This window comes from Phacochoerus africanus, chromosome 2 (assembly GCF_016906955.1).
Source record: "Phacochoerus africanus isolate WHEZ1 chromosome 2, ROS_Pafr_v1, whole genome shotgun sequence".
In the NCBI taxonomy this organism is placed as follows: domain Eukaryota; kingdom Metazoa; phylum Chordata; class Mammalia; order Artiodactyla; family Suidae; genus Phacochoerus; species Phacochoerus africanus.
The window spans coordinates 195,193,210-195,218,836 of NC_062545.1; the positions used below are offsets into that span (position 1 = coordinate 195,193,210).

At 36.1% G+C, this 25,627-nt stretch overlaps 1 protein-coding gene across 1 annotated transcript in view; it reads right to left on the minus strand.

Moving 5' to 3' along the window:
• AGBL1 (AGBL carboxypeptidase 1) overlaps nt 1-25,627 on the minus strand; it is a 794,103-nt gene that overhangs the window by 182,385 nt on the left and 586,091 nt on the right. The window contains exon 22 of the mRNA XM_047767507.1: nt 7,701-7,864. Within this exon, the coding sequence (XP_047623463.1) occupies nt 7,701-7,864 (164 nt within the window). The remainder of the gene's footprint in view (nt 1-7,700; nt 7,865-25,627) is intronic.

The following is a 25,627-nucleotide window of genomic DNA, read 5'->3' on the forward strand; positions in this document are numbered from 1 at the left end:
GATATTCACATATATACTAATATACCAAAAGCATACTATTAATTTACTTACCAAAAAATATTAAAGTGTTCTGTAGCAAAAATGTGAGATGAATTAATATAGAAACAAGAATGAGGGTGTGATTAAATAGAATGGATAGGGATAAACAATGCAAGTAATTAAACATAAAATTGAAATTTAAAGTGATCTGTGTATGACTATAAAATAATACAAATGCCACAGATATGTCTTATGTGGGAAAATAAAAAAGTGAAAAAATAATATTTTTGTTTCAAACAAATGAGATACAGATGGCTAGACAAGCAGTATGTGTATGTTTAAAATGTATATGTTCCAGGAAATATTTTAGGAAATTTAAAGTATTTCAAATGATTGAATGATATACACTTTACTCACAACTATGGGCACAAAACTCTTCAATTCACAGTAAATAACATCAATATTTATGATAAATAATATTTGAGACCACAGTCAAATGCCTTTTCCTTTGATTTTCAAGGATGAGTATATATTTTAAAATAAATTAACATAATTTAAAATTATTAATTCAAAGTAATAATCATTTTTCTAGATACAAAAAAAGATAAAAATCACTATCCAATCATGATTTTTTAATTATTAAGCTAAGAAAAAATAACAATTAATAAAGAAGTCATTGAACATTAATATCAAGTGAACAGACATTTCTTGGAGTCAAACTCATTTTGACATGAGGTTCATAGTCATTAAGATGCCCATAGAATCATAGTCTTTAAACTCTGTTCTCAAAACTGGACAAGGTTTTAGATAAGAATAAAGAGTAAGCAGGGAATTCCTGCTATGGTGCAATGGGTTAGGAATGAGACTGCAGCATCTCAGGTTGCTGGAGAGGTGCAGGTTAAAACTCTGGTTCCAGCAGAGTGGATTAAGGATCCGGTGTTGCCACAGCTGCAGCATAGGTCACAGCTGGAGCTCAGATTTAATCTCTGGCCTAGGACCTTCCATATGCTGGGGGTGTGGCCATAAAATTAAAAACAAATAAACAAACAAAAAAGTAAGCAGGAGGGAATGGGAGGGATGGAAGTTTGGGGTTAGCAGATGCAAACTACATTAAAATGGATAAGCAATGAGGTTCTACTCTATAGCACAGAGAACTATATCCAATCACTTGGGGCAGAACATGATTGAAAATAATATGAGAAGAAGAATATGTGTGTGTGTTTACACACATATATATATATATATATATATATATATACACACATATATATGAATGGGTCAATTTTCTATAAAGTACAAATTGACAGAACATTATAAATCAACTGTAATTTAATTAATTTTTTAAAGTAAGCAAACCTAATTGTCAAAATGTATAAATGATAATACGATTGATCTAGAAAAACAAAAAAATCTAGGGAAACATGTCCCAGTATAACTACAGAGTTCAGTGACATTATAAATGAACAAATAATCAAAAATTTTCCATTATAATTGACACACAAAAATGTGATGAAAAAGATCCTTTTTAGAGTAAAAAGAAAATTTAAAATATTAACATTGAAAGTGTATAGTAATATATCCAGGAGGTGCATGAAAAAAGGTACAAAAGAACCTCTATAATATTTTGTGAATATCAAAGAAGATCTGAATAAATGAAAAAAAATACGAGATTTTGAAAACATTATGTAGGTAAATAGTGAATAGATGAAAAAATCTATAATTTTAATACAATTCGAGTTGAGATCCCAATAGTTGGCAGCTAACCCTTTATAGAGTTTTTTAGGTGAAAGTTTAAAAAGAAAAACAGTAAAGCACATATTTAAACAAATACACATATAAATACATAACTGGCAATTATAAGCATGTGTAAATGTGTATGTATGTTAAATGATATTATTGAGGTGGTGCCTGCAGCACTGTATGTTTAAATTATACAGCTACACTAAAACTATGTGGTCCTAGTACATGGATTAATGGAACAGAATATAAAACCAAAAGAATATACCAGGTAATATGCACATGTAAATACTATACAATACTATATAATAAGCTGACATTATTAATCAATGTTAAATGATGGATTACTAAGTAATTAGTAGGGCAGGTAGTTAACAATTTAGAAATACAGATTTATTCAATAGTAAAAAATGGAAAATAAATGATAATATATAAGTATACTAATTATAAACTTATCTACCTCAGTTTAATTACAGATAAATGAACACATTCTTACAGTGCATGTGAATTATTTCTTATTAGACTGAGGCAGGTAAGTTTACCAAAAGTAAAAGAAACAAAGGAAAAGATTGAAAAACACATCTATGTAAAAACAAATACATCCAAAGCCAAATAAACTACATAAAAAACATGAAAGGTAAATGGGAAAATATTTGAAATATCCATGACAAACAGAATTTAAATATCTTTAATACAGAAATTGAAATTAAGTATAAATATAAATTATAAAATGATTATTAAAAGAATAAAGAACAAAGGATATTATTTGGAAATGTATTGTAAAAGGGAATACTGATGATAAAGAAGCATGTAATCTGTATCAGAAAAGATCAAACTGTAAATTAAAAGAGCACCATTTTCACTCAGAAATTTTAATGTAGGAACAAACTGAGTATCTAGAAAATGAGGTAGGAGAAAATCTAGACAACCTTGGTTTTGGCAATTATTTTTTTTTTTTTTAGATATAACACCAAAGGCATGATCCATGAAAGAAAGAATTTTTAAGTTATACTTTATTAAAATTAAAGATTTCTGTTTTGTGAAAGATACTGCAAAGAGAATGAAAGACAAGCCACAGACTGGAAGTAAATATTGGCAAAAATCATATCTAATAAAAGACTATTATCCAAAATATACAAAGATCTTTTAACACTCAAAATAAGAAAACAACTTAAGTAAAAAATGGATCAATGACCTTAAGACACCTCACTAAGGAAAATATACAAATGGCAGATAGGTATATGAAAAGATGCTCTACATTCTGTGTCATCAGGGAAATGTAAATTAAAGCAATAATAAGACGGAGTTCCCATCGTGGCTCAGTGGAAACGAATCTGACTAGTATCCATGAGGATGTAGGTTCAATCCCTGGCCTTCCTCAGTGGGTTATGGATCTGGCATTTCCGCAAGCTGTAGTGTAGATCACAAATGTGGCTCGGATCTGGTATTGCTGTGGCTATGGCATAGGCCAGCAGCCACAGCTGTGATTTGACCCCTAGCCTGGGAACCTCCATGTGCCTCTGGTGTGGCTCTAAAAAGGACAAAAAGAAAGAAAGAGAGAAAGAGAGAAAGAGAGAAGGAAGGAAGGAAGGAAGGAAGGAAGGAAGGAAGGAAGGAAGGAAGGAAGGAAGGAAGGAAGGAAGGAAAGGAAAAAAATAAGATACTCCTACACACATACTAGAAGGGCCAAAACCCAGAACACTGACCACATCAAATGCTGACAAGGATACGCAGCAACACGAACTCTCATGCATTGCTGGTGGTAATGCAAAATGGTACAGCCAGTTTTTTGGCACTTCCTTACAAAACTAAACATACTCATACCATATAACCCAGTAATCACTCTCTTGGCATTTACCCAGTGAGCTGGATATTTATGTCCCCACAAAAATCTGCATGCAGATGCTTATAGCAGTTTTATTCATAACTGCCAAAACTTGGGAGCAACCAAGATGTCCCTCAGTAGGTGGGTGGATAAACTAAGATATATCCAGACCACAGAGTATTATTCAGTGCTAAAAGGAAATGATCTGTGAAAAGACATAGAAGAAACTTAAATATATATTTCCAAGAGAAAAACAACCTGTAAAGGATACGTACTGTACATACTATATGATTCCAACTCTATGACATTTTGGAAAAGGCAAAACTATGGAGACAGCATAAAAAATCAGTGGCTAACAAAGGTTTGCAGGGAGAAAGGGGTGGATAGAGGGAGCATAGTGGATTTTTAGGGATGTAGAACTACTCTGAACAGTACTGTAATGATGGACACATATCATTTTACATTTGTCCAAATGTAAATGTATTAAATGATTAACACCATGAGTGGACCCTAATGTAAATTCTGGACTCAAGGTAATAATAATGTGTCAATGTCAGCTCATCAATTGTCACAAATTCACCACTCTAGTGGATCATGGGGAAAGCTGTGCATGTGTGGGGGCAGGTTCATATGGAAAATCATTGTTCCTGCCTCTCAGTCTTTCTGTGAACTAAAAATCCTCTAAAAAGTCAAAGCTATTAAAAAAAGAAACAGTTGTTGTAAAGTCACAAGTAAAGGGACACCTATATATTGTTGTTGAGGTTTTTTTTATCTATTTATTTATAGGTGGAAAAGTAAACTAATCTCACCAAAATATTGGCAATGGTTATCTATAGGTAGCTGGATTACGAGTGATTGAAGACAGGAGTATGGTTGTCCTTTTATGTTTGTTTGATTTCCAAATTCTTCTTTCTTATTCAGCAAGAAAATATTCAGCAAGACAAAACTATATTTGTTGTCAATGAAAATCAAGTTATTTAATTATTAAAAAGTATAATCAGGTTTTCTAAAGTCTATGAAAGAATTTTATTTTTTCCATATTGTCCCATTAAAGGCAAAGAGAGAATTAAACCATCTTCTCTTGATGCTAAGGGGGAGCCCCAGTTAATGCAATGGGACTGTAATTTGGGAGAATAAGCGAGATGTAGAGCTATTGCTGAGGCTTGGCTTGGAGACTCTGAGCTTTCTGTCATTATTAATGGAGGGACAAATGGAGAGAAAGAGCCCAGCTGAGAAGAGAAAGGCAATGGAGGGATACAAATCCAGATGAACAGTGGCTGACTTGGCAAAACCGTTAAATGACTTTGCAAAAGATTTGTCACAATGGATAAATGGCCCCTCCTGAAGAAGCAGTTTAGCATTCCTGCAGTGCACATGCAATTATTTCCAGGGATGAGATTGAGACATGAAGGAGAAAGAAAGAGGAAAGGACAGATCAAAAGATGCTTTAATGAGTCTGCAGACATTGCTTAGATGAGTAAGTGGGAAGAAGAGAGCTGTAAAAGAAAAACCAAAACAAAGAGTGCATGTACTTCATTTTAAGCTTCAGCCACTGGGCAAAAACATCCACCATTCTTCCCTTTCTCCACTCATGAAAAATGGTGAGTTGTGCTGTGGATGTTGACTACATTCTAATTGTTTTTGTGGTAAATGAGGCATGAAACCTATTGTCAAAAAACATGATGTCCAGGGCATAGAGCCATGCTTTATCTTCCCAGTAGATCACTCCCAGGGGTTAATGCTGCCTTCTGGATCCAGGAGTCTCAAAATACCATGTTTTTTCTCACATTTCTTTAAGGCAGACTTTCAGGTAAGAGCCCTCCCCGACCCTTTGTCTGTAATGTTTCTTTCTAGGCAAGAAAAGAAGAATATTCCTGAAGTATATACCCCTGTTATACCAAAAGAGACCAACACACCAAGGAAAAGAGGCAGGGGTGGGGGGCAGGGGAATAGAGGTCTTCTCTTTAAAGCATATGGACCATTGTATTGACAAACATTAGTTACACCCTTTGTATTATAATAAGAACCCTGTTGTTAACACAATTCCTAGGATTTACTCTGCTTATTCTTATATCTCCTGTTCATCAGAAATGAATCAAAGGTACTCAAACAGCTTGCTGCCGGTTTCAGACCAATAAATATTATTTTATTAAGTTTCCCTCTGCCATCCTTTAATGAACATACACTTACTGGCAGGAATGTTTTCTGGGTCAAGACATTCTCAGTGTGATTTTCCCCTCAACCATGTAGTTCTCAAGGCCTTTAGGCAAAAATCACCATTTGTTTTGATCGACTGCCTCCATGAATAGAAAAATGTATTATGATATAAGTATGCGCTTGAAACAGGCAGTTTTCATCCTGCTGCTCTCCATGCCTTTCAAACTTAACTGAACTCTATTCAAAGAGTATACAGGTATTATTCAAAAGTATTAATCGCATCCTATGTGTAGGTATCCTGCCCTTAAAGAATCTGCATGCACCTAAGAAGGGTCACACGTCATGGGAGGACTTCAGCCTCTAGTGCCCTTGGACAGGTTGCAACTGAAAAATTAATAGTCTGCTGTGTGGGATAGTTTGGATGTAACAAACACCATGTTCTTATGATAACCCACACAGCAACCATGGTGTTTGCAGGCTGACACCAAATTCTTTAGACTCGAATTAGAAAAGGCACTTTTTGATAGATTTCTTCTTGTTCCAGTTTACAGGCAACTAATCCTCACTGCGTTGGATCAAAGAGATGGGAACAATCAATTCAGGGAAAGCAAGCAATGCCAGGTCTGCTCAATCTTCCCTCAATGAGGAGTTGAGGAAAGGGGGGGGGGGTAATAGAAAGAAAGAAAATGCAAGCATGCCTGCACCCAGGATAGCTTAGCAAAGCCAGAGATGAAAAGACAAGTTGATATATCCATCCTGGCAGATGGAAGCACTTGCTGTCAGGAGGAGAGACTGAAACACAACCAGGATGCCAAGCATGCCCAGGCTTTGGGGGCTGAGGGGAGTTGAAGGGAGCAGGGGCAGATCACGTGGCCCTGAAATAAAAACAAAAGACCTGGATGCAATGTCTCTAGTGAGGAAAGAGATCTGGATTGACTTAAGTCTCGGTAGTCTATGATCTATAGCACCATGTGATAAGCAAGTAAATTCTGCACTTAGGTATTAAGTCTCAGAGAAACCAGAGCCTTCCAAAGTAGTATTAATTTAAGCTGCTAGATCTTTCTCAGCTAGACTAGGCATTTGGTGAGAAGCTACATTGGAATGGCAGTCTAAATGTAGCAGGAGGAAAATCAGTGAAAATGCGCTAGAAAGAAGAGGCCCTGGTATTAACACTGTTTTCCCTGCCTTTGGACATGAAGTTTATGATGAGGATGCTTCCTCATTTACTATCGAGCACTTCCTCCTGCAACAGCTCAATTCCCCCTCCATTCCTTTCCTCAAAGTGTAGACAACCACTTAGTCTTCTTGCTGTCCTCTGAAGTTTCTCGATACTCGATACTCTCTTTTCTCCCATGACCCTTACAGCTTCCCTTCTTGCCTCCTGAATAAAACTTGTCCCCAGCACAGGCCATCCAAAGGGCTTAAGTAAACAACAGTTCTCCCTCTCCTGGTTCACTAAAGACCCTCACCAAGACACCCCAGTTTTCCTGTACGGCTGTGAGTCAGCTTCTCCAGGCCAATGCATCAATTATCACCACGAATACTGACATGGAATGCTGCTATCAAAGGATGGAAAGATTAAAACATTTCTTGTCCCCAAGAGTCTAGCGATTAGTCGTGAGATAGCCTTTTTTTTTTTTTTTGACTCCAAAATGATACCTATTATACACAGATAGACACATAACTGGCAAACGTAAGTCAACATGCATGTGTGTCGCTAAGCTGCATCATCTTAGACATGAGCAAAACTTAATAAAAGACTTATTTAGAAATGTATGCAGTTTTATATTTGCATCTATTTGCACAGGTAAGCAACACCCTCGTTTTCACCCAGAAGTGCGAAAGTCCCGAGTCTGGTTCCAGCAGAGCCCTGCTGCCCTACCTTCAACTTTGACAGCTCCTCCATATTTTCTCTTTGTCAAAGACCTACAGGTCCATGCAACTTTCATTTCTGAGATATTCTCTGATGGAAACACAAAGGTTCAAACTGTAAGCATCTTACCGTTGGAGGTGGTGGTCCAGAGATTCCTCCGTGGCATTCAGTAGAGTTGTTGCACGGGTCAGGAGCTGATGGCTGCAGCTTACAGACTTGAGTTCCAAGATGAGGAGGCCCAAGCAGAACATGGCTCCCATCTCTTCCAGTTCACGGGTACCAAACTGTAGACCCTGTCAGTTAAACAAAGCAGTCCACGGTGAGTGTGGGATGGAAACGAAATGAAGACCATTTGAGTTTAGGAGGAAGGACTCCTGGACATGGACCTATCACAGAAATTATGAATTAATTGTATTTTAATTCTATTAATTAATAATAGTATGCAGTTGCAGTCCACTGTGTTCTGTTGTGTGCTTGTGGATTAGTAGTTCTCAGCCTGCATTACATCGACCTTCAGGTTTTCCCAGAAGTACCTCTAAGACATAATGAGAGGGTAGTGGTACTAAAGGGCAGCAGGTGCATGGAGATATAGGAGTCACCTCCCTCCACTTTAGATAATGCAGTGGAGCTTCTATCTGTATGTTACAAAAGGGTTTCACAGCTGAAACAGAAGTTTGAAAACAATTTTACAAAAAGATACCCTTTCTCTCCCATAAATTTACCAGCCAATGGAGAAGAGCGAGGGAGATCCTTCAGGTACAAATACTAAAACTTGAAAATAAATAAATAAATAATGAAATAGACAAAAATACCATTTATTTAGAACCACCTATTCAGCTGTACTGAGAGAACACATGCGAGCAAAGCCATGACATTTACTCTATGCTATTCACAAAGTAACAGATGATAGTAACAATGAATGACATCATTGAGCACTTACATGTGCCAGTCTGTTCTGAGCCCTTTTACATGCATCAACTCAGTGAATCTTTATCAAAGTCCTGTGAGGTGGGTAAAGTTAGTGTCTCCATTCCACACAAAAGGCGCTTTAGACCCTCAGAACTGATATTTTAGCCATGGCCTCCCGGCTGGTAAGTAAGAGAGACTCATAAGTTGATTCTGACTTAACTACTCAACAAAGTACTATATCTGGACTAGGAGGGACTTTATTACATGGAGGTAGAGTGCATGGTTTGAGAAGTTAGATAAAAGTTTGGTTTGAATACTGATTTTACTATTTTCTGAATGTGTGATCCTAGATAGATGAACTCCACTAGCCTTGATTTTCTCATTCATAAAAGGATAATAATTCTCCTCTCCATATACTCAGATATGTCACAATAAGGCACATGTCAAAGTCCCCACAATATTAATCAACATCAGTTCAATTTCTCTTTCTTTCTTCTTATAAAAGATGATTAATATCACAGAATTTATGTGGTCCTGAGATTTTCATGTTTATAAAGCACATTTCACATAAATGAAAAAGAATAGTTGAATATTACATTTTTTAAAAAATAGATTTTTCCATCCAGAGAATAATGATATAGCAGAGAGGGATGTGATAATACAAATTTTAAAAGACTGGCCATAGGGTCCCAAGGAAAAACAAAGTTCCAAAAAGGGAAATTGTGTCACAAAAGAATTTACAAGCAAAAGAATAAAGCAATGTGTAAAGTCCTCAACTTATTTCAACTGCTTAAAAATGTGATTTGCGGGAGTTCCCATCATGTCTCAGTGGTTAATGAATCTAACTAGGAACCATGAGGTTGTGGGTTTGATCCCTGGCCTTGCTCAGTGGGTTAAGGATCCGGCATTACCATGAGCTGCGGTGTAGGTTGCAGATGCAGCTTGGATATGGCACTGCTGTGGCTCTGGCGTAGGCTGGTAGCTACGGCTCCAATTAGACCCCTAGCCTGGGAACCTCCATATGCCACGAATGTGGCCCTAAAAAGACAAAAAAAAAATGTGATTTGTTCTATGTTTGGACACCTGTTTTCCTAAAGAAAGGAGATGTTATTTCAGAGTTAAGGGAAATCTGTTCCTCTGTAAACAACAGCAGTGGGAGGGGAAAGACAGATATTTAACAAGTTATTTTCCTTAAGTCAATCGAAAAGATCACTTTTTAAAGAGAGAAAAACATCTCAGTCTCTTCCAAGAGACAGCTCTGAGGTCTGATACTTTTCCTCAATCCCTCATCCTGGCTGCTTTTCTTTATTCTAGAATGCCTGGCTTGAAAGGGAGAGAAATGAAGTGGAGGTCACACATTCATCCTTGGTCAGTGCCCACCTTGTGGCCAAGGTGGGTAAACAAGGAGGATGTGAAGAAGAATACAGCGCCGGGGGACAAGCAGCACACCTGTTACCCAGTATCCAGTAGAGCAGATTACAGCTCAAAGGAAGGAAAAGTCCTGGGGGAAATTAATCTCAGAGCATAGGCCAGATTGATGGGGCCGAGGCAATTCCTTCATAACAGCTGACTTCTGCACAGCAACAGACAGAATAATAACTTTTAAATAATGCAAAAATAGTCTCAGATTTCAGATATTGGTTCATTTATTTCAGCTAGTGATTGCTATCATAAAATGACTAGTTCAGTTCCTGTTGTGGCTCAATGGGTTAAGGACCCAATACAGTGTCCACGAGGATGTGGGTTCAATCCCTGGCCTCGCTCAGTGGGTTAAGGACCCCATGTTGCCATGAGCTGTGGTGTAGGTTACAGATGCAGCTTGGATCTGGTGTTGCTGTGGCTGTGTCATAGGCCTGCGGCGGCAGGTCCGACTTGACCCCCAGCCTGGGAACTTCCATATGCCACAGATGCAGCTGTATAAAGAAAATTAAAGAAATAAATGAACAAATGAATAAATATATGAAACAACGAGTCGAGAAGACCTTGAATAAAGGAACTTATAACACTTATTTGACCATGGGGTCTTGGGGAATATTCAGCCCATTTTGCCCTCTTCAGTGAATCTCACTTTATGACTCTATGGTTTTTATTCTCACACAGTATCAAAAATATCTGTTTAGGAGTTCCCGTCATGACACAGTGGTTAACGAATCCGACTAGGAACCATGAGGTTGCGGGTTCGATCCCTGGCCTTGCTCAGTGGGTTAAGGACCCGGCATTGCCGTGAGCTGTGGTGTAGGTTGCAGACGTGGCTCAGATCCTGTGTTGCTGTGGCTGTGGCATACGCCGGCGGCTACAGCTCTGATTAGACCCCTAGCCTGGGAACCTCCATATGCCATGGGAGCGGCCCCAGAAAAGACAAAAACAAAAACAAACAAAAAAACCTAACAACAACAACAAAAAAATCTGTTTATCCAAACGGCCTATTCTTACCTCCTACCTCCACCCCAGAGTGAGGTACTCAAAGGCAAGCACTGAGCAGTATCTGTTTCTTTACATCCCTGGATGTAAAGAACACACAGCCTCTTATATGACATGTCCTCAGTATGTTATAAATAGGTAAGTAATGGCTATAAATTCATGGATATGGAGAAACATGGATGGAGTGTCTCTTGGATACTTACTGTATTTGTTAAATGGATAGGACTTTATTTCTCTGGGTAGCGAGTGTAAGAAAGTCTATAAATTATGTTCTCCTATTGTTTGCCATGAGCATTTAAATTATTTAATTTTTGCTCCAGGAGATGTATTCACTCTCTTGATATGATCCAAGAAATGGTAGATAAAATTTAGAAATTCTGTTATATGCTTTGGCCAGTTACCATGGACTCATAGCAGCAAGTTTATAAATAAATCTGGCTTTAGGCTAGTTTAAAAGTGTGTCAGTAAAACAGAGACCCAGTTTTCCTCTCCCTCAGCTTAATTGTGTTAACTGGGATTTGTTTTCCACAGACATTAACAGAAAGCCTAACTATAGTGGCTTAAACATAAAATGGGGTTTTATTTTTTGCATGTCACAATTTCTAGGGGATAGGAAGTTTGTGGCATTATTTCAGTGTTTTAATAAAATTAGTGCCACTTTATTCAGCCATTCTTCTGGTTTTCTCATCATGATTGTAAGGTGACTGCTGCAGATCTGACCAGCACATCACCATTCAAGGAAGGAAAAGGAGAGAGAGACAGAGCGGGGAGGAGGTACCAGCATACTCTTGCTTACACTGAATTGGCCAGAACTATGTAATAAATGCACTTCAGCTTTATATTCATCTGGTAACTGAATATTTTAGCTTATTCATCCCTTTTAAAAGAGACACAGAAGAGTGTTGGAAACAGGCACTGGGTGAGCCAATGAACAATGTCTATCACACTAATGTTCAGATAACAACACTATTAGAAAGTATAAGCCTCCATCTGTTCACCACATTGGTAGTGAGAGTCACTGGCATAATCCTTTGCAATTTTTTGTTTAACTTTCCTTGACAATCTGCCCCATATAAGTTAAATTCCTAAGTATATTTGATACTAAAATTGGCTACTACCCTCATCCTCACATAATTTTAAAATATCAATATGTGAAAAATATTTGTGTTATGACAGAAAATTACATATTTTAATATTGGTGTTATTGCAGAAAAGTATATATTGGTAAGACAAATATAAGATCCACAAAAGATAAGTTTATAAACAATAAGTACTGAAAAATTGGTGAGCAAAAGAGGAAAAATAATCAAAAGGCAAACATAATTTTATTTTATCACTAAAATAAAAATGCCTCTTATACTCAACAAACTTTATATATACATATAATGTATATATACATATATATACATACATGTATCTATATACATATATATGTGTATATTCAAATTTATAATGCTTAGTGATGACTCTTGTAGTAAAACCTGGCACATATCAAAGTACAATGACTATTTGACATGATAACACCACTTCTGGGAAATTTTCCTAAGGAATTTACTCTAAATAAAAGGGAGGCTATATGCATAAAATGCACAGTATGTCAAGATTATATACAATAATTAATATTTGAGAGAAATAAAGCTCTAAATATTTAATAAGGAAATTATAGTGGGATATATTTTATGAGCTATAGTAAAGTCATTAAAGTGATAATTATAATATAAATTTAACATGGAAAATGTTTATGATTTATTGATAGAAGGATAAAGCAAAATACAAAGCACATAATTCTGTGATTTCTGGTGAAGATTTAGAAATGAAGACCCCTCAAATATACTTTTAGATAGTATTGCTATGATTTGCCAATAATACATAAACATTTGTGGGGGTCTCTATAATATTATGAAGAAAATATTCATGTACAAAATACTTTTAAAATTATTGCTCCCTAGAATTATGTTTAAAAAATCTATATAGCATGCCAAAAAATCTATATAATTCCCATTTTGTGGTTCATAGGATGTTCTATCTTTCATAATCAGAAGTACTTTCAGATTTTTCTTTCCTTTATGTGTAATTTGGTGACCCTACAGATTGGTGTCTTTCATTTGGTGTCTTTCATTTGTTCGTTTAAAAATGTCACTCATTATCTCTTGGAAAGTAGAAAAAATCAAGAAAATCAGTGATGAGCCTAACATTTCTATTAAACTTATACCTTTTTACTCTGTCCTCCATGTCTCTCTCTTTTTTTTTTTTTGTCTTTTTTGGCTATTTCTTGGGCCGCTCCCGCAGCATATGGAGGTTCCCAAGCTAGGGGTTGAATCGGAGCTGTAGCCACCGGCCTATGCCAGAGCCATAGCAACACGGGATCTGAGCCGAGTCTGCAACCTACACCACAGCTCACGGCAACGCCGGATCGTTAACCCACTGAGCAAGGCCAGGGATCGAACCCACAACCTCATGGTTCCTAGCTGGATTCGTTAACCACTGCACCACGACAGGAACTCATTTTTTTTTTTTTCTCCATGTCTCTTAACTTTATATTTTTTATATCTAACACTGTGATTCTGAACATTTTTAACATCAATATTCCATTTTAATAATTATCTCCACAGCTTTATTGACTCTTCTCTTTAACTCACCCATCTCAAAAACTGTCTCTACACATGCAGCCGCATGTTCATTGCAGCACTATTCACAATAGCCAAGACATGGAAACAACCCTAATGTCCACTGAAAGATGATTGGATTAGGAAGAGGTGGTATATATTCACAATGGAATACTACTCAGCCATAAAGAAGAATGAAATAATGCCATCTGCAACAACATGGATGGAACTAGAGACTCGCATACTGAGTGAAGTAAGTCAGAAAGAGAAAGACAAATACCATATGATATCACTTATATCTGGAATCTAGTATAAGGCACAAATGAACCTTTCCACAGAAAAGAAAATCATGGACTTGCAGAATAGACTTGTGGTTTCCAAGGGGGAGGGGTTGGGAGTGGGGTGGTTGGGGAGCTTGGGGTTAATAGATACAAACTATTGCCTTTGGAATGGATTAGCAATGAAATCCTGATGTGTAGCACTGGGAATTATGTCTAGTCACTTATGATGGAGCATGATAATGTGAGAAAATAGAATGTGTACATGCATGTGTAACTGGGTCACCATGGAGTACAGTAGGAAAAAACAGTATTGGGGAAATAACTATTAAAAAAATAAAGTTACTGAAACAGATAAACCATATTGCATTGCTTAGAAAATTTTTGTCACCAAATCTTAATAGTTTATTTTGTAACAATAAACATAAATATATTTGTTAAAAAATTAATAAAAAAACTGTCTCTGAAACTCTGTAGACTCAGTTATTTTATATTCTCTGATTATTCCTGTATATGGCCTTTGTATGCATCATTTCTTGGTTTTATTTTTCTGTTTGATGTCAATAACAGTGTAGGCATGCTCAACTATTTTATGATTCTTTAAAATTCTAAATTGATTTTTTTTTAATTCAAAGAAAGCCTTTGTGGATTTTTTTTTCTTCTTTTGTGACAGGACCTGCATCATGCAAAAAGTTTCCTGGGCCAGGTGCTGAACCCACACCACAGCAGTAACCTGAGGGTGGATTGTTTTAATGCCCTTAGCTCAGAAAGACTTGTGTTTTCCTCCCCTAGGGCACATGGGGACAACCAAACAGGGATCGTTACAGGCAGAATTTTCAGCTTGAGGTCTTTTGGGGCTACTGTGTACAACAGAATTATGACTCCAATCTGCTTCAAGGAGAGTCTGTGTTGAGAAATTATGCATAAAGATTTTTCTGTTCTTTTCCTACTTTACCCAAAGCCATGGTCAAGGGAGTCAAGTAAACCCATTTTTGCTTCACAGATTGTAGTTTACTGACATCAGTTGCCATCTTTACAGTCCTGGCTTTGTGTGGTAAGTTGTCCATCAGTCCTTAGTTCTTGCATGGGCCTCTGTTTGTGTCCCAAACCCAAGTTATAAGTGGATAGGCATTACAATCTGCCCCCAATACCTACAAAATTTCTAGAAAAGCCTATCTTTTTTATAAAAGTAAGCATAACTGAACACCCTCTATGAAAATACATAGAAGGAATATGTTACACCTATATAGAAATAATATAGTTAAGGGGGTGACACTTAGAAGACACCAAAAAAATGTCCTTTTGGGAAATATATTTACTGCCAGAAATGGGGCAAATCTGGGAGATTTTTCCTTTATATTTTTGGAGAGAAATCACAAAGTATATTGCATTAAAGAAGGTATAGCAAAAGGCATGATGAGGGAATAAGAGCTCAGAATAAACTGTAAAATTGAGATGGAAAATACAATTTCTAAACTAAAAGCCAAATGGAAATACTTAACTGACTGTTCATTGCAGAAAATAAAATTTGTTTTGTATAAGACAACCTCAAGGAATTTTTCCAAAATTTCAAGGAAAAACTAGATAAAAATGATGAGTTGAATATATAAATAAGAATTGTAGAACAGATTCAGGAAAAGTGATCTTGGACTTTCAGATTAAATAGTATGGTAGTCATAACAGATGCCAAGAAAAAGAAAAAGAGGAAAAAAGAATGCAGAGAAAGAAGAAATAACCTCCTTTCATTAAAAAAGTAAACACCATGCAGATAAAAAACAGATTCACCGAATACATGTTATAATTAATGAAAATAAACAAAATAAAGATCAAGATCACCATGCTGTGCAGCAGAAAAACATATATAAAAAGAAATTAAAAAAAGATTCCTATAAATAATCAAAACTAGTAAACTTTGCTTGCACCACTAAATATCAAAGAAAATGAAGCAACAATGCACAGATAGGAGGAAAAAATATTGTGCCCCAAAAATATTGTTTAGGCATGGGGGCCCCAGGAAAGTAAAAAAAGAGAAAGAGCTGAACACAAACCACACATTGATAAGGAAATGTTTCAGAATTTCTTTTAAAGTATTGTTATAACCTTATTATTTATAGTAGCCAATACATGAAACAAGTGAAGTATCCATCAGTGAATGAATGGATAAAGAAAGAATGAAATATATAGATATATCAGAATATTAGTCAACCGTAAAATAGAAGGAAATCCTGCCATTTGTAGCAATGTGAATGGACCTTGAGGGCATTATGCTAAGTGAAATAAATCAGAGAAAGACAAATACTGTCTCACTTATATGTGGAATCTGAAATAACCAAACAAACTTATAGATACAGAGAACAGATTGTTTTTTGCTAGAGGAAAGGGATGGAGGGTGGGCAAAATGTACAGAAGTTACAGGCTTCTCATTATAAAATAAATAAGTCCTGGAGATATATTGTATAGCATGGTAACTATATAAATAATACTATAGCATGTATTTGACAATTGCTAAGAGAGTAAACCTTAAAAGTTCTCATCACAAAGAAGATTGTAACTATGTGTGGTGGTGAATATTAACAAGGCATTGTGATCATCATTTAGCAATATAAACATATCAAATCATAATGTTGTATAGCTGAAACTAATAATGTTATATGTCAATTATAACAATAAAAATGGAAAAATATTAGCATAAACTTAGTACTAAAAAACCTAATCATTATAGCACATAAATCAAGCAGCAAGCCAAATAATTACACAGCATGATCTGGAGAGTATTTTTCTAAGGATGACATGAGGCTGGTGCCCTTAGGAAATATACTAACACAGATAGTATTGCATAGAGGTCAAAAGGCAGAAGGGAGCTTCTGGATATATGCATCCATCTCTGATACTGACCTTGGTATATGAGCCTCTCAGGGCACATTCTAAACCTGAAAGGGCAGCATGCCATGGGGTGTAAACATAGGCCCTGGAGCCCAGATTTCTGGAGATCAGCCCCAGTGCTGATATGTGCTAACTATATGGTCATTGGGAAGTCATTGGGAAGTGCCTCAATTTTCTTATCTGTAGAATGGGAATAACAATAATGATAATACCACTAACTATCTGCTGAGAAAATTCAGTGAGTTAATACATAGGAAAAAATGAAATTACTACTTGGCCCATTTCACATGATACGATTATTTATTATTATCAATAATAATACCAAAGGCTTATATAAAATCAATAATCTAAATTTCACCTGTCACACACAGTCCTTATTAAAATTGAGACCTACTTTCACTACTGTTATTTACCATTATTTAACAAGTTCCAAACAATTCAATAAGATAAGAAATTAACTGAGTTATACATATTAGAAAGGAAGGAATCACATTATCATTATTTGAAACTGATTATATACTAAAACAAACCAAGGGAATCAACTGAAACAGAAAATCTATTAGATATAAGGCAAGAATTGAGTAAATAGACAGGTAACAAATTAAATATACAAAAATCAATTTTCTCTCTATAAACTAGCAAAATAAATTATTAAGTATAATAAAAATTCCATTCACAATGGCAACACAACTATAAAATATCTAGGAATTGAATTAATAATAAATACCCCAAGGGTTATATGATAAATCTCAATACTTTACCAAAAGACAACAAGAAAAACTTAAGTAAATGAAGAAATATGCTGAATTCTGGGAAAGCAAGGACAAATAGCATGCAATATCAATTATCCTCATATTAGTCCACAAAAGCATAGAAAATCAAACAGCAAAAGGGATTTTCAGACTTGGCAAACTAATTCCACTTTAGAAGAATACATGGCAAAAACACCCAAGAATAATTGTGAAGTAAAGAGTGAAAAATAATAATGAGGGTTTACCTTTACAGATAGGCAAAAATCTCATACATTTACAATAATTTAATGTTATGGTATTGATGCATAACATGGCAGATCAAGGGAATACAGAAAGCACCGAAAACCTGGAATATGTGAAAAGTCTGCATATGATACAGATGCCTTTTAAGGCACCAGGAAATGATTATGATGGAGCTAAAACAAAAACAATCAGTTAATATTTGAGGCAAAAATATTACTGCAAATAAAAAGTATTTAATTTTGATTACGGATTTAAATGTTAAAAAATGAAAAAATAATAAACACTAAAATATAGATTTATATGTTTTATTACTTTCAAACACAAAGAAGGTCTTTCATTTTGCTATACACCTAAAATGGAAATCAACTATACTCAAATAAAATTTTTAAAAAAAGTCAAAAGAAGATCTTTCAATGAATATCCTCAAAGAAAAAAACCATAAAGGAAAATATTAATGACTGAAAAAAAATCTAAATAGACAAATATTACAAATGAAACAATAAACATAATTTTAATAAAGAAAAAGCTAACTTCACTTGATACGAAATGTAAATTAATTTAACAATAAAATAGCGTGACTTGCTTCTCAATCACCTTTACCCTTGATCCCCAAAATGTACTGGTACATGCTTACAAACAGGCACTATCATAGTAGCCTACCAATGGAAATACAGAGTGGCAGTGTTTCTAAAGGATAATTTGAAAATACATTTCAGTCTAACAAAATAAAAGCCATTTACAACAAACCCACAGCAAATGTAATACTCAATGGAGGAAAGCTAAAAGCCTTCCAGCTAAAATCTGGAACAAGACAAGGATGCCCACTTTTACCACTGTTATTCAACACAGTACTGTAAGTTCTAGCCACAGCAATCAGACAAACAAAAGAAATAAAAGGTATCCAAACTGGAAGAGAAGAGGTAAAATTGTCACTGGATGCAGATGACATGAAACTATATATACAAAACCCTAAGGACTCAACCCAAAAACTGCTTGAACTGATCAACAAATTCAGCAAAATAGCAGGATATAAAATTAACATTCAGAAATCAGTTGCATTTATGTATACTAACAATGAAATATTAGAAAGTGAATAAAAAATAAAATACCTTTTCCAAATTGTACCCCCAAAAAATCAAGTACCTGGGCATATACCTGACCAAGGAGGTGAAAGACTTAAATGCTGAAAACTATAAAACATTAATCCAGGAAATTAAAGAGGATTCAAAGAAATGGAAAGACACTCCATGCTCCTGGGTTGGAAGAATTGATATTGTAAAAATGGCTATACTACCCAAAGTAATCTATAGATTCAATGCAATCCCTATCAAATTACCCATGGCATTTCTCACAGAACTACAACAAACAATCCAAAAATTTATATGTAACCACTAGAGACCCAGAATTGCCAAAGCAATCCTCAGGAACAAAAACCAAGCAGAGGCATAACTTTTCCAGACTTCAGGCAATATTACAAAGCCATAGTCATCACGACAGAGTGATCCTGGTACCAAAACAGACATACAGACCAATGGAACAGAATAGAGAACTCACAAATAAACCCAGACACACCTATGGTCAATTAATCTTTGACAAAGGAGGCAAGAACATAAAATGGGGAAGAGACAGTCTTTTCAGCAAGCATTGCTGGGAAATCTGGACAGCTGCATGCAAATCAATGAAACTAGAACACACCCTCACACCATGTAGCAAAATAAACTCAAAATGGCTGAAAGACAAATATAAATATAAGACAAGACACCATCAAACTCCTGGAAGAGAACATAGGCAAAACATTCTCTGACATCAACCTTATGAATATTTTCTCAGGTCAAAGCAACAGAAATAAGAACAAAAATAAACCAATGGGACCTAATCAAACTGACAAGATTTTGTACAGCAAAGGAAACCAAAAAGACAACTTACAGAATGGGAGAAAATAATTTCGAATGATGCAACTGACAAGGGCTTAATCTCTAGAATATACAAGCAACTTCTACAACTCAACAGCAAAAAAGCCAAAAACCCAATTGAAAAATGGGCAAAAGACCTTAATAGACATTTTTCCAAAAAAGATGTACAGATGGCCAACAAGCACATGAAAAAATGCTCCACATCACTGATTATTAGAGAAATGCAAATCAAAACCACCATGAGATACCACCTCACACCAGTCAAAATGGCCATCATTAATAAGCCCACAAATAACAAATGCTGGAGAGGGCGTGGAGAAAAGGGAACCCTCCTGCACTCTTGGTGGAAATGTAAGCTGGTATAACCACTATGAAGAATAGTATGTAGGTACCTTAGAAATCCATACATAGAACTACCATATGACACAGCAATCCCACTCTTGGGCATATATCAGGACAAAACTTTCCTTAAAAAACATATACACCCTCATGTTCATTGTAGAATTATTCATAATAGCCAAGACATGGAAACAACCCAAATGTCCATTGACAGATGACTGCATTAGGAGGAGGTGGTAGGCATACACAATGGAATACTACTAAGCCTTAAAAAAGCATAAAATAATGCCATCTGCAGCAACATGGATGGAACTAGAGACTCTCATACTGACTGAAGTAAGTCAGAAAGAGAAAGACAAATACCATATGATATCACTTATATCCAGAATCTAATATAGGGCACAAATGAACCTTTCCACAGAAAAGAAAATCATGGACATGGAGAAAAGACTTGTGCTTTCCAAAGGGGAGGTGAAAGGAGTGGGATGGGTAGGGAATTCGGGGTTAATAGATGCAAACTATTGCCTCTGGAAAAGATAAGCAATGAGATCCTGCTGTATAACACTGGGGGGACTATGTCTAGTCACTTATGATGGAGCATGATAATGTGAGAAAAAAAGAATGTATACATGTATGGGTAACTGGGTCATGCTGAAGTACAGTAGAAAATTGCCAGAACACTGTAAACCAACTACAGTGGAAAAAATAAAAATCATTATAAATGAAAAAAAAAAGAAAATACATTTCAAAAGCCTTAAGAATGCTTAAACTCTTTGGAGTTCTCATAATAGCACAGCAATAATGAAACCAATTAGTAACCATGAGGATGTGGGTTTGATGCCAGGCCTTGCTCAGTGGGTTAAAGATTTGGCATTGCCATGAGCTGTGGTATAGTTCACAGATGAGGCTCAGATCCCACATTGCTGTGGCTGTGGCATAGGCCAGCTGCTGCAGTTCCAATTTGACTGCTAGACTGGAAACTTCCGTATGCTATGGGTGCGGCCCTAAAAAAGACCAAAAATAAAATAAAATAAAATAAAATAAAATAAAATAAAATAAAATAAAATAAAATAAAATAAAATAAAATAAAATAAAATAAAAAAATAAAATAAAATAAAATAATAAAATAAAATAAATAAAATACTTAAGCTTTTAAGAGTTAACAATTCAAATTCCAGAAATCAATCTCAGAAAAAAAAAATCATACAATGAATGACAAAATCATAAGAATGAATCAGAAAAAAATTTTTTTAAACTATTTAAAATTTTATTCTTTAATTAGCAACCTTGGGTCAGGGAGTCACATCAGGAGGCAGAGACTGGAAAGTAACTGGTTTTTCCTTGTTAGGCTGGAGTAGATCCACTCCAGCTCTGGCCAGTACTCTTTACATCCTGGTCCCAGGTTTGTTTGGTTGCTTCACTTCATTGGAGGACCTAGTCAAGTGAATTGAAGGCTTCCTCAAGTGTGAGCATCCCTCATTCCTGACACTGGTGGTGCCACTTGGTCCAGAATTTGTACAAATAAGGACTGTAAACCATGACTTCGGTGAGGTCCAAAGATTCCAGAGCCCTCATCTCAAGCATAACCTTGCTCACCTTTTCGACATGGGGATTTGAGATCCCTCCGGGCCAAATAAGGCTTCCAGCAGCCGCATCTGGAGCTGGAACACCTTGAGCTCTGTGAAGTCTTTGGGAGCTCCTGCCCAAGATGGGATGTCATTTGGCTTCGGCAGCTTCCCCATCTTAAGTGCGTCTAAACCAACCTGACACCGACCTAGGTTTGGCCTGACACTGAATCCAGTATATTACTAATCAAATAAGCTTGAATATATTCACATAGTGTAGTATTAATATCACAATGTCTTTTGAAAAGGCAACATCATGGGGATATCTTCACAATACAGTTTTATAATGAGTTGATTACAGTATATTAAAGTATACCCATCATGATACCCATCATGATACTGATTTTATTTAAAATGTTATGATTAATATATCCTAAAATGTTAAAAGTAGGTAGAAATGCATAATTTTGAGAGTACCTGCTTTAATCTATTTTCTTTGTCTTCCTTATTTTTTTAGTCATGAAAGATAAGTAATTGCTTTTTCACTCATATTTCCTTAAGAAATGCATGTAAGCCTGGGAAGGGCAGTATATCTAAATGACTATGTTATTTTATATAATATGTGATTTTAAATTTATAAGTAGAATTAAATTTAAAATTCATTTTAATAAACCATTAGTTAAATTTAAAATTTGAATTTAAATATTTAATAAAAATATAAAAGGCAAAGAAAAATGTTGGCTAGGCATATTGACTTTCTTGAATACCTGCTCCTTGCCAAGCATCACCTGGTATCCTCTAGATTCTTTTTCTCCTTAATTGCTTGAGTCACCGAGCCTCTGCCTTCTGGGGTTAATCATCTTGCCAGTTAAGGTCTAGTAAAGAGATAGCAACAAGAAATCTATTCCCTTGGTATTGTCTCTAGAAACATTTTCAGAATCTTTACAAAATGCCAGTGTGAATTGAGAGACAGTGACTTTCAGAGTTTTCAAAATGAGTTTGGAGAGGCTGTGAGCTGAATTAAGTTTGTGCAGCCTTTGTCTTGACACGCACCCAGCAGAGAAGTTAAAACTGAGCCAATCCAGCCATGCAGATCCATGAACCCTAATAGGAGGCAGAGAAGAAAGCACAAAGGCCGGTGGATGGACTCCTTGGCTTCCTTGCTTATCGACCTCATCAAATGGACTCTAATGCTTTTATGCTGAGGACTGAATCAATCGAGAGGCATGTTGGTGTCTCAGCCAGACTCCATCTGATGGGCTCCCATGTACAAAGCCCCTCTGTGTCTGTCCTTTCATCTCGGACTTCCTAATCCATTACTGACAATTGTTTCCTTAGTAACTGCCAAAAGACCTTATATTCACAGAAAACAGCAGAGCTGAAGGTGTGGGCTAGATTTCAAATGTGTCCTTTATTTCTATGCTGGACTTTTCCTGGGTTTTTTATTGATGAATTTGTACTTAAGCCATGAATGACACAGCACACAGCTAAGTCCTCTGTGATTGCCTTTCCATGTCTTTCTGGACCACACATATGAGAGTAAATGTGAATGAGAGACTGTATCTTAGATAGCCTAGAATTTGAGCAAAGAGAGGAATCTTAGGAAGCTTAATTCCCCATTTTATAGATGAATAAACTGGTAATGCCTTATACATGGTTATGTAGCTAAATACCAGTAGAACCAGCATTATAATAAATGTTCCCCTGACATTAATCAAATGTCCATGTCAACACGAAAGGCTTTAAACTTCACATACCTGTTTAATAAAAGCTTTTTGAGATTTGGAGCTCATTTTTTCTTAGAGGCTATGTGCTCCCAAAAGTCCTACCTTTCCAAATTCCCTATCCCCTTTCTCCCCAAGAAACCAAAAACTCACCTAATATGGAGATAAGAAAATGCACAAGCCCAATCTTAGGCAGTTAGGTTGTCACCTCCCTTCACTATTTCTACCCACTGGCCCTGGCCCTTGACCCCTTAGCTCTGTCTTTGGTTCCTGAAACCTCATGATGATGAGCCAGAGCAGTGGATGTCTAGGGGTGCACTTGGATCTAGTTTTAAACTTTCCTTCTGGCATCATTGACTGGAGGGCTGGTAAGAGGGAAGGTGCTCCTGCCTCTGCCCGTGAATTATATAGAACATATTGAGAAATTCAACTGAAAATGACAATGACTCTGAAAAAATACAGTGCTGGTCATACCAATGGAGCAGAGTTCTGCTTTGCCAGGTCTGCATTCTCTAGTCTCTGAATCTTGATATGGTCCTGGAGGAACATGGAAGAGGAGTGTGGGAGAACAGGTGAGTGACGTGGTGGGCAGGGTTTTCACTTGGAGAGCATAAGCAGTGGCTTTAACCCACAGGTGTGAAAGCATCTGAACTCACTAAGAGGCAGCCTGGCTATGCTGGCACACCCCAGAGGAATACCAATACTAACACTTACCCAGGCCTCCAGGCTCCACAGCAGCCCATCCAGGTGCACCCAGTCTCCTTGTAAGAGGAGCGGGGTGGGGGTGGGAAACAAACCAAAACTACTTTTAAAACATGGAATAACGTGAAGCTGCAGCTGCCAACTTTCCCAGGCACATGCGACCTCCCAGGAGGATGGCAGTGGCTTTGGGACAGTGAGAGCAGCTTGATGATATTCAAGTCCAGCATTTCTCAAAGAATGGCCCCCAGATTAGTGTTTGCCTATGAAATGTTTGTGTACACTCACCTGTTCCTGAATATAAATCAGTCATGTAACTAAGCACAAATGTTTAGTTCATCTGATTTTTTTTTTTTTTAAGGAAGAAAGCCCTGTGATTGTGTTTATTTATATTCTGGTACAAGCTCCTTAATATCTTTGCAGCAATAGATGGATCAACAGTTCAGGGACCAGATAGTTTGAGCAGTACCGCTCCAGAATAAACTCCCCAACAAAGCCTCTACTTTGAGTAGCACAAAGAATTCTGGGGGACTCAGTTGTATGTTATGTGAATCTCAATGCTGCCACTTCCCATACCAGTGATCATGTTCAAGTTCATAACTTCTTCGAACTCAGTCTTCTTCCTTAAAATAAGAAGATATTACCTGGCACTTAAATGTTTCTATGAAGACTAAGTGAAATATAATATGCATATTATGACACAGATGCATAGAGTAGGTACTCCATAGTGTGAATTTCAGGCATGTTTCCCTACATGCACTATTACACAAGGGCATAGCAGAATCTGTACAGATTGCATTTATATATATTAAAATAGAGTTGCCATATGACCCAGCAACCCTACTCCTGGGTGTATATCCAGAGAAGACTCTAAATTGAAAAGATACATGCACCCCAATGTTCACAGCAGCAATATTTACAATTTCCAAGACATGGAAACAACATAAAGGTCCATTGGTCCATTGACAGAAGAATGGATAAAGATATATATATATTCTTTATCTTCTGCATGTATGTGTGTGTATATATATATATATATATGTATATGTATTACATATAGTGGAATATTACTCAGCTATAAAAAAGAATGAAATAATGCCATTTGCAGGAACATGGACTTAGATTATCATACTAGGCGAAGTAAGCCAAGCAGAGAAAGACAAATATATAATATTGCTTATATGTGGAATCTAAAAAAATGATACAAATAACTTATTTACAAAGTTGAAACAGAGTCACGAACATAGAAAACAAACTTGTTACCAAAGGGGAAAGGCAGAGGAGGGATAAATTAAGAGTTTTGGATTAATATATACATACTACTATATACAAAATAGATACCCAACGAAAGACCTGATGTATAGTACATTCAGTATCCTATAATAATCTATAATAGAACAGAATCTGCAAAATAATACACAAATATTCATATATATATATATCTGAATCACTTTATTGTATCTGAAACAAACATAGCATTGTAAATCAATTACACTTCAATTCTTAAAAATGTGTATGTATGCATATATAAATGTCACTCATCTTTGATCAGTTTTCATCCACTTTCTTCTTTATTTTTTTCCAATTTAACCTGGTCAATTTGATGTAGGTAAAACACAAAGAGGCAGAGTACTGAGCACTGATATTCAAGGAAGCTAGAGCTTTTATCCCCTATATAAATCAAGTTTTGAATAAACTGAGAAGGAAGAATTGTATACCTGGTA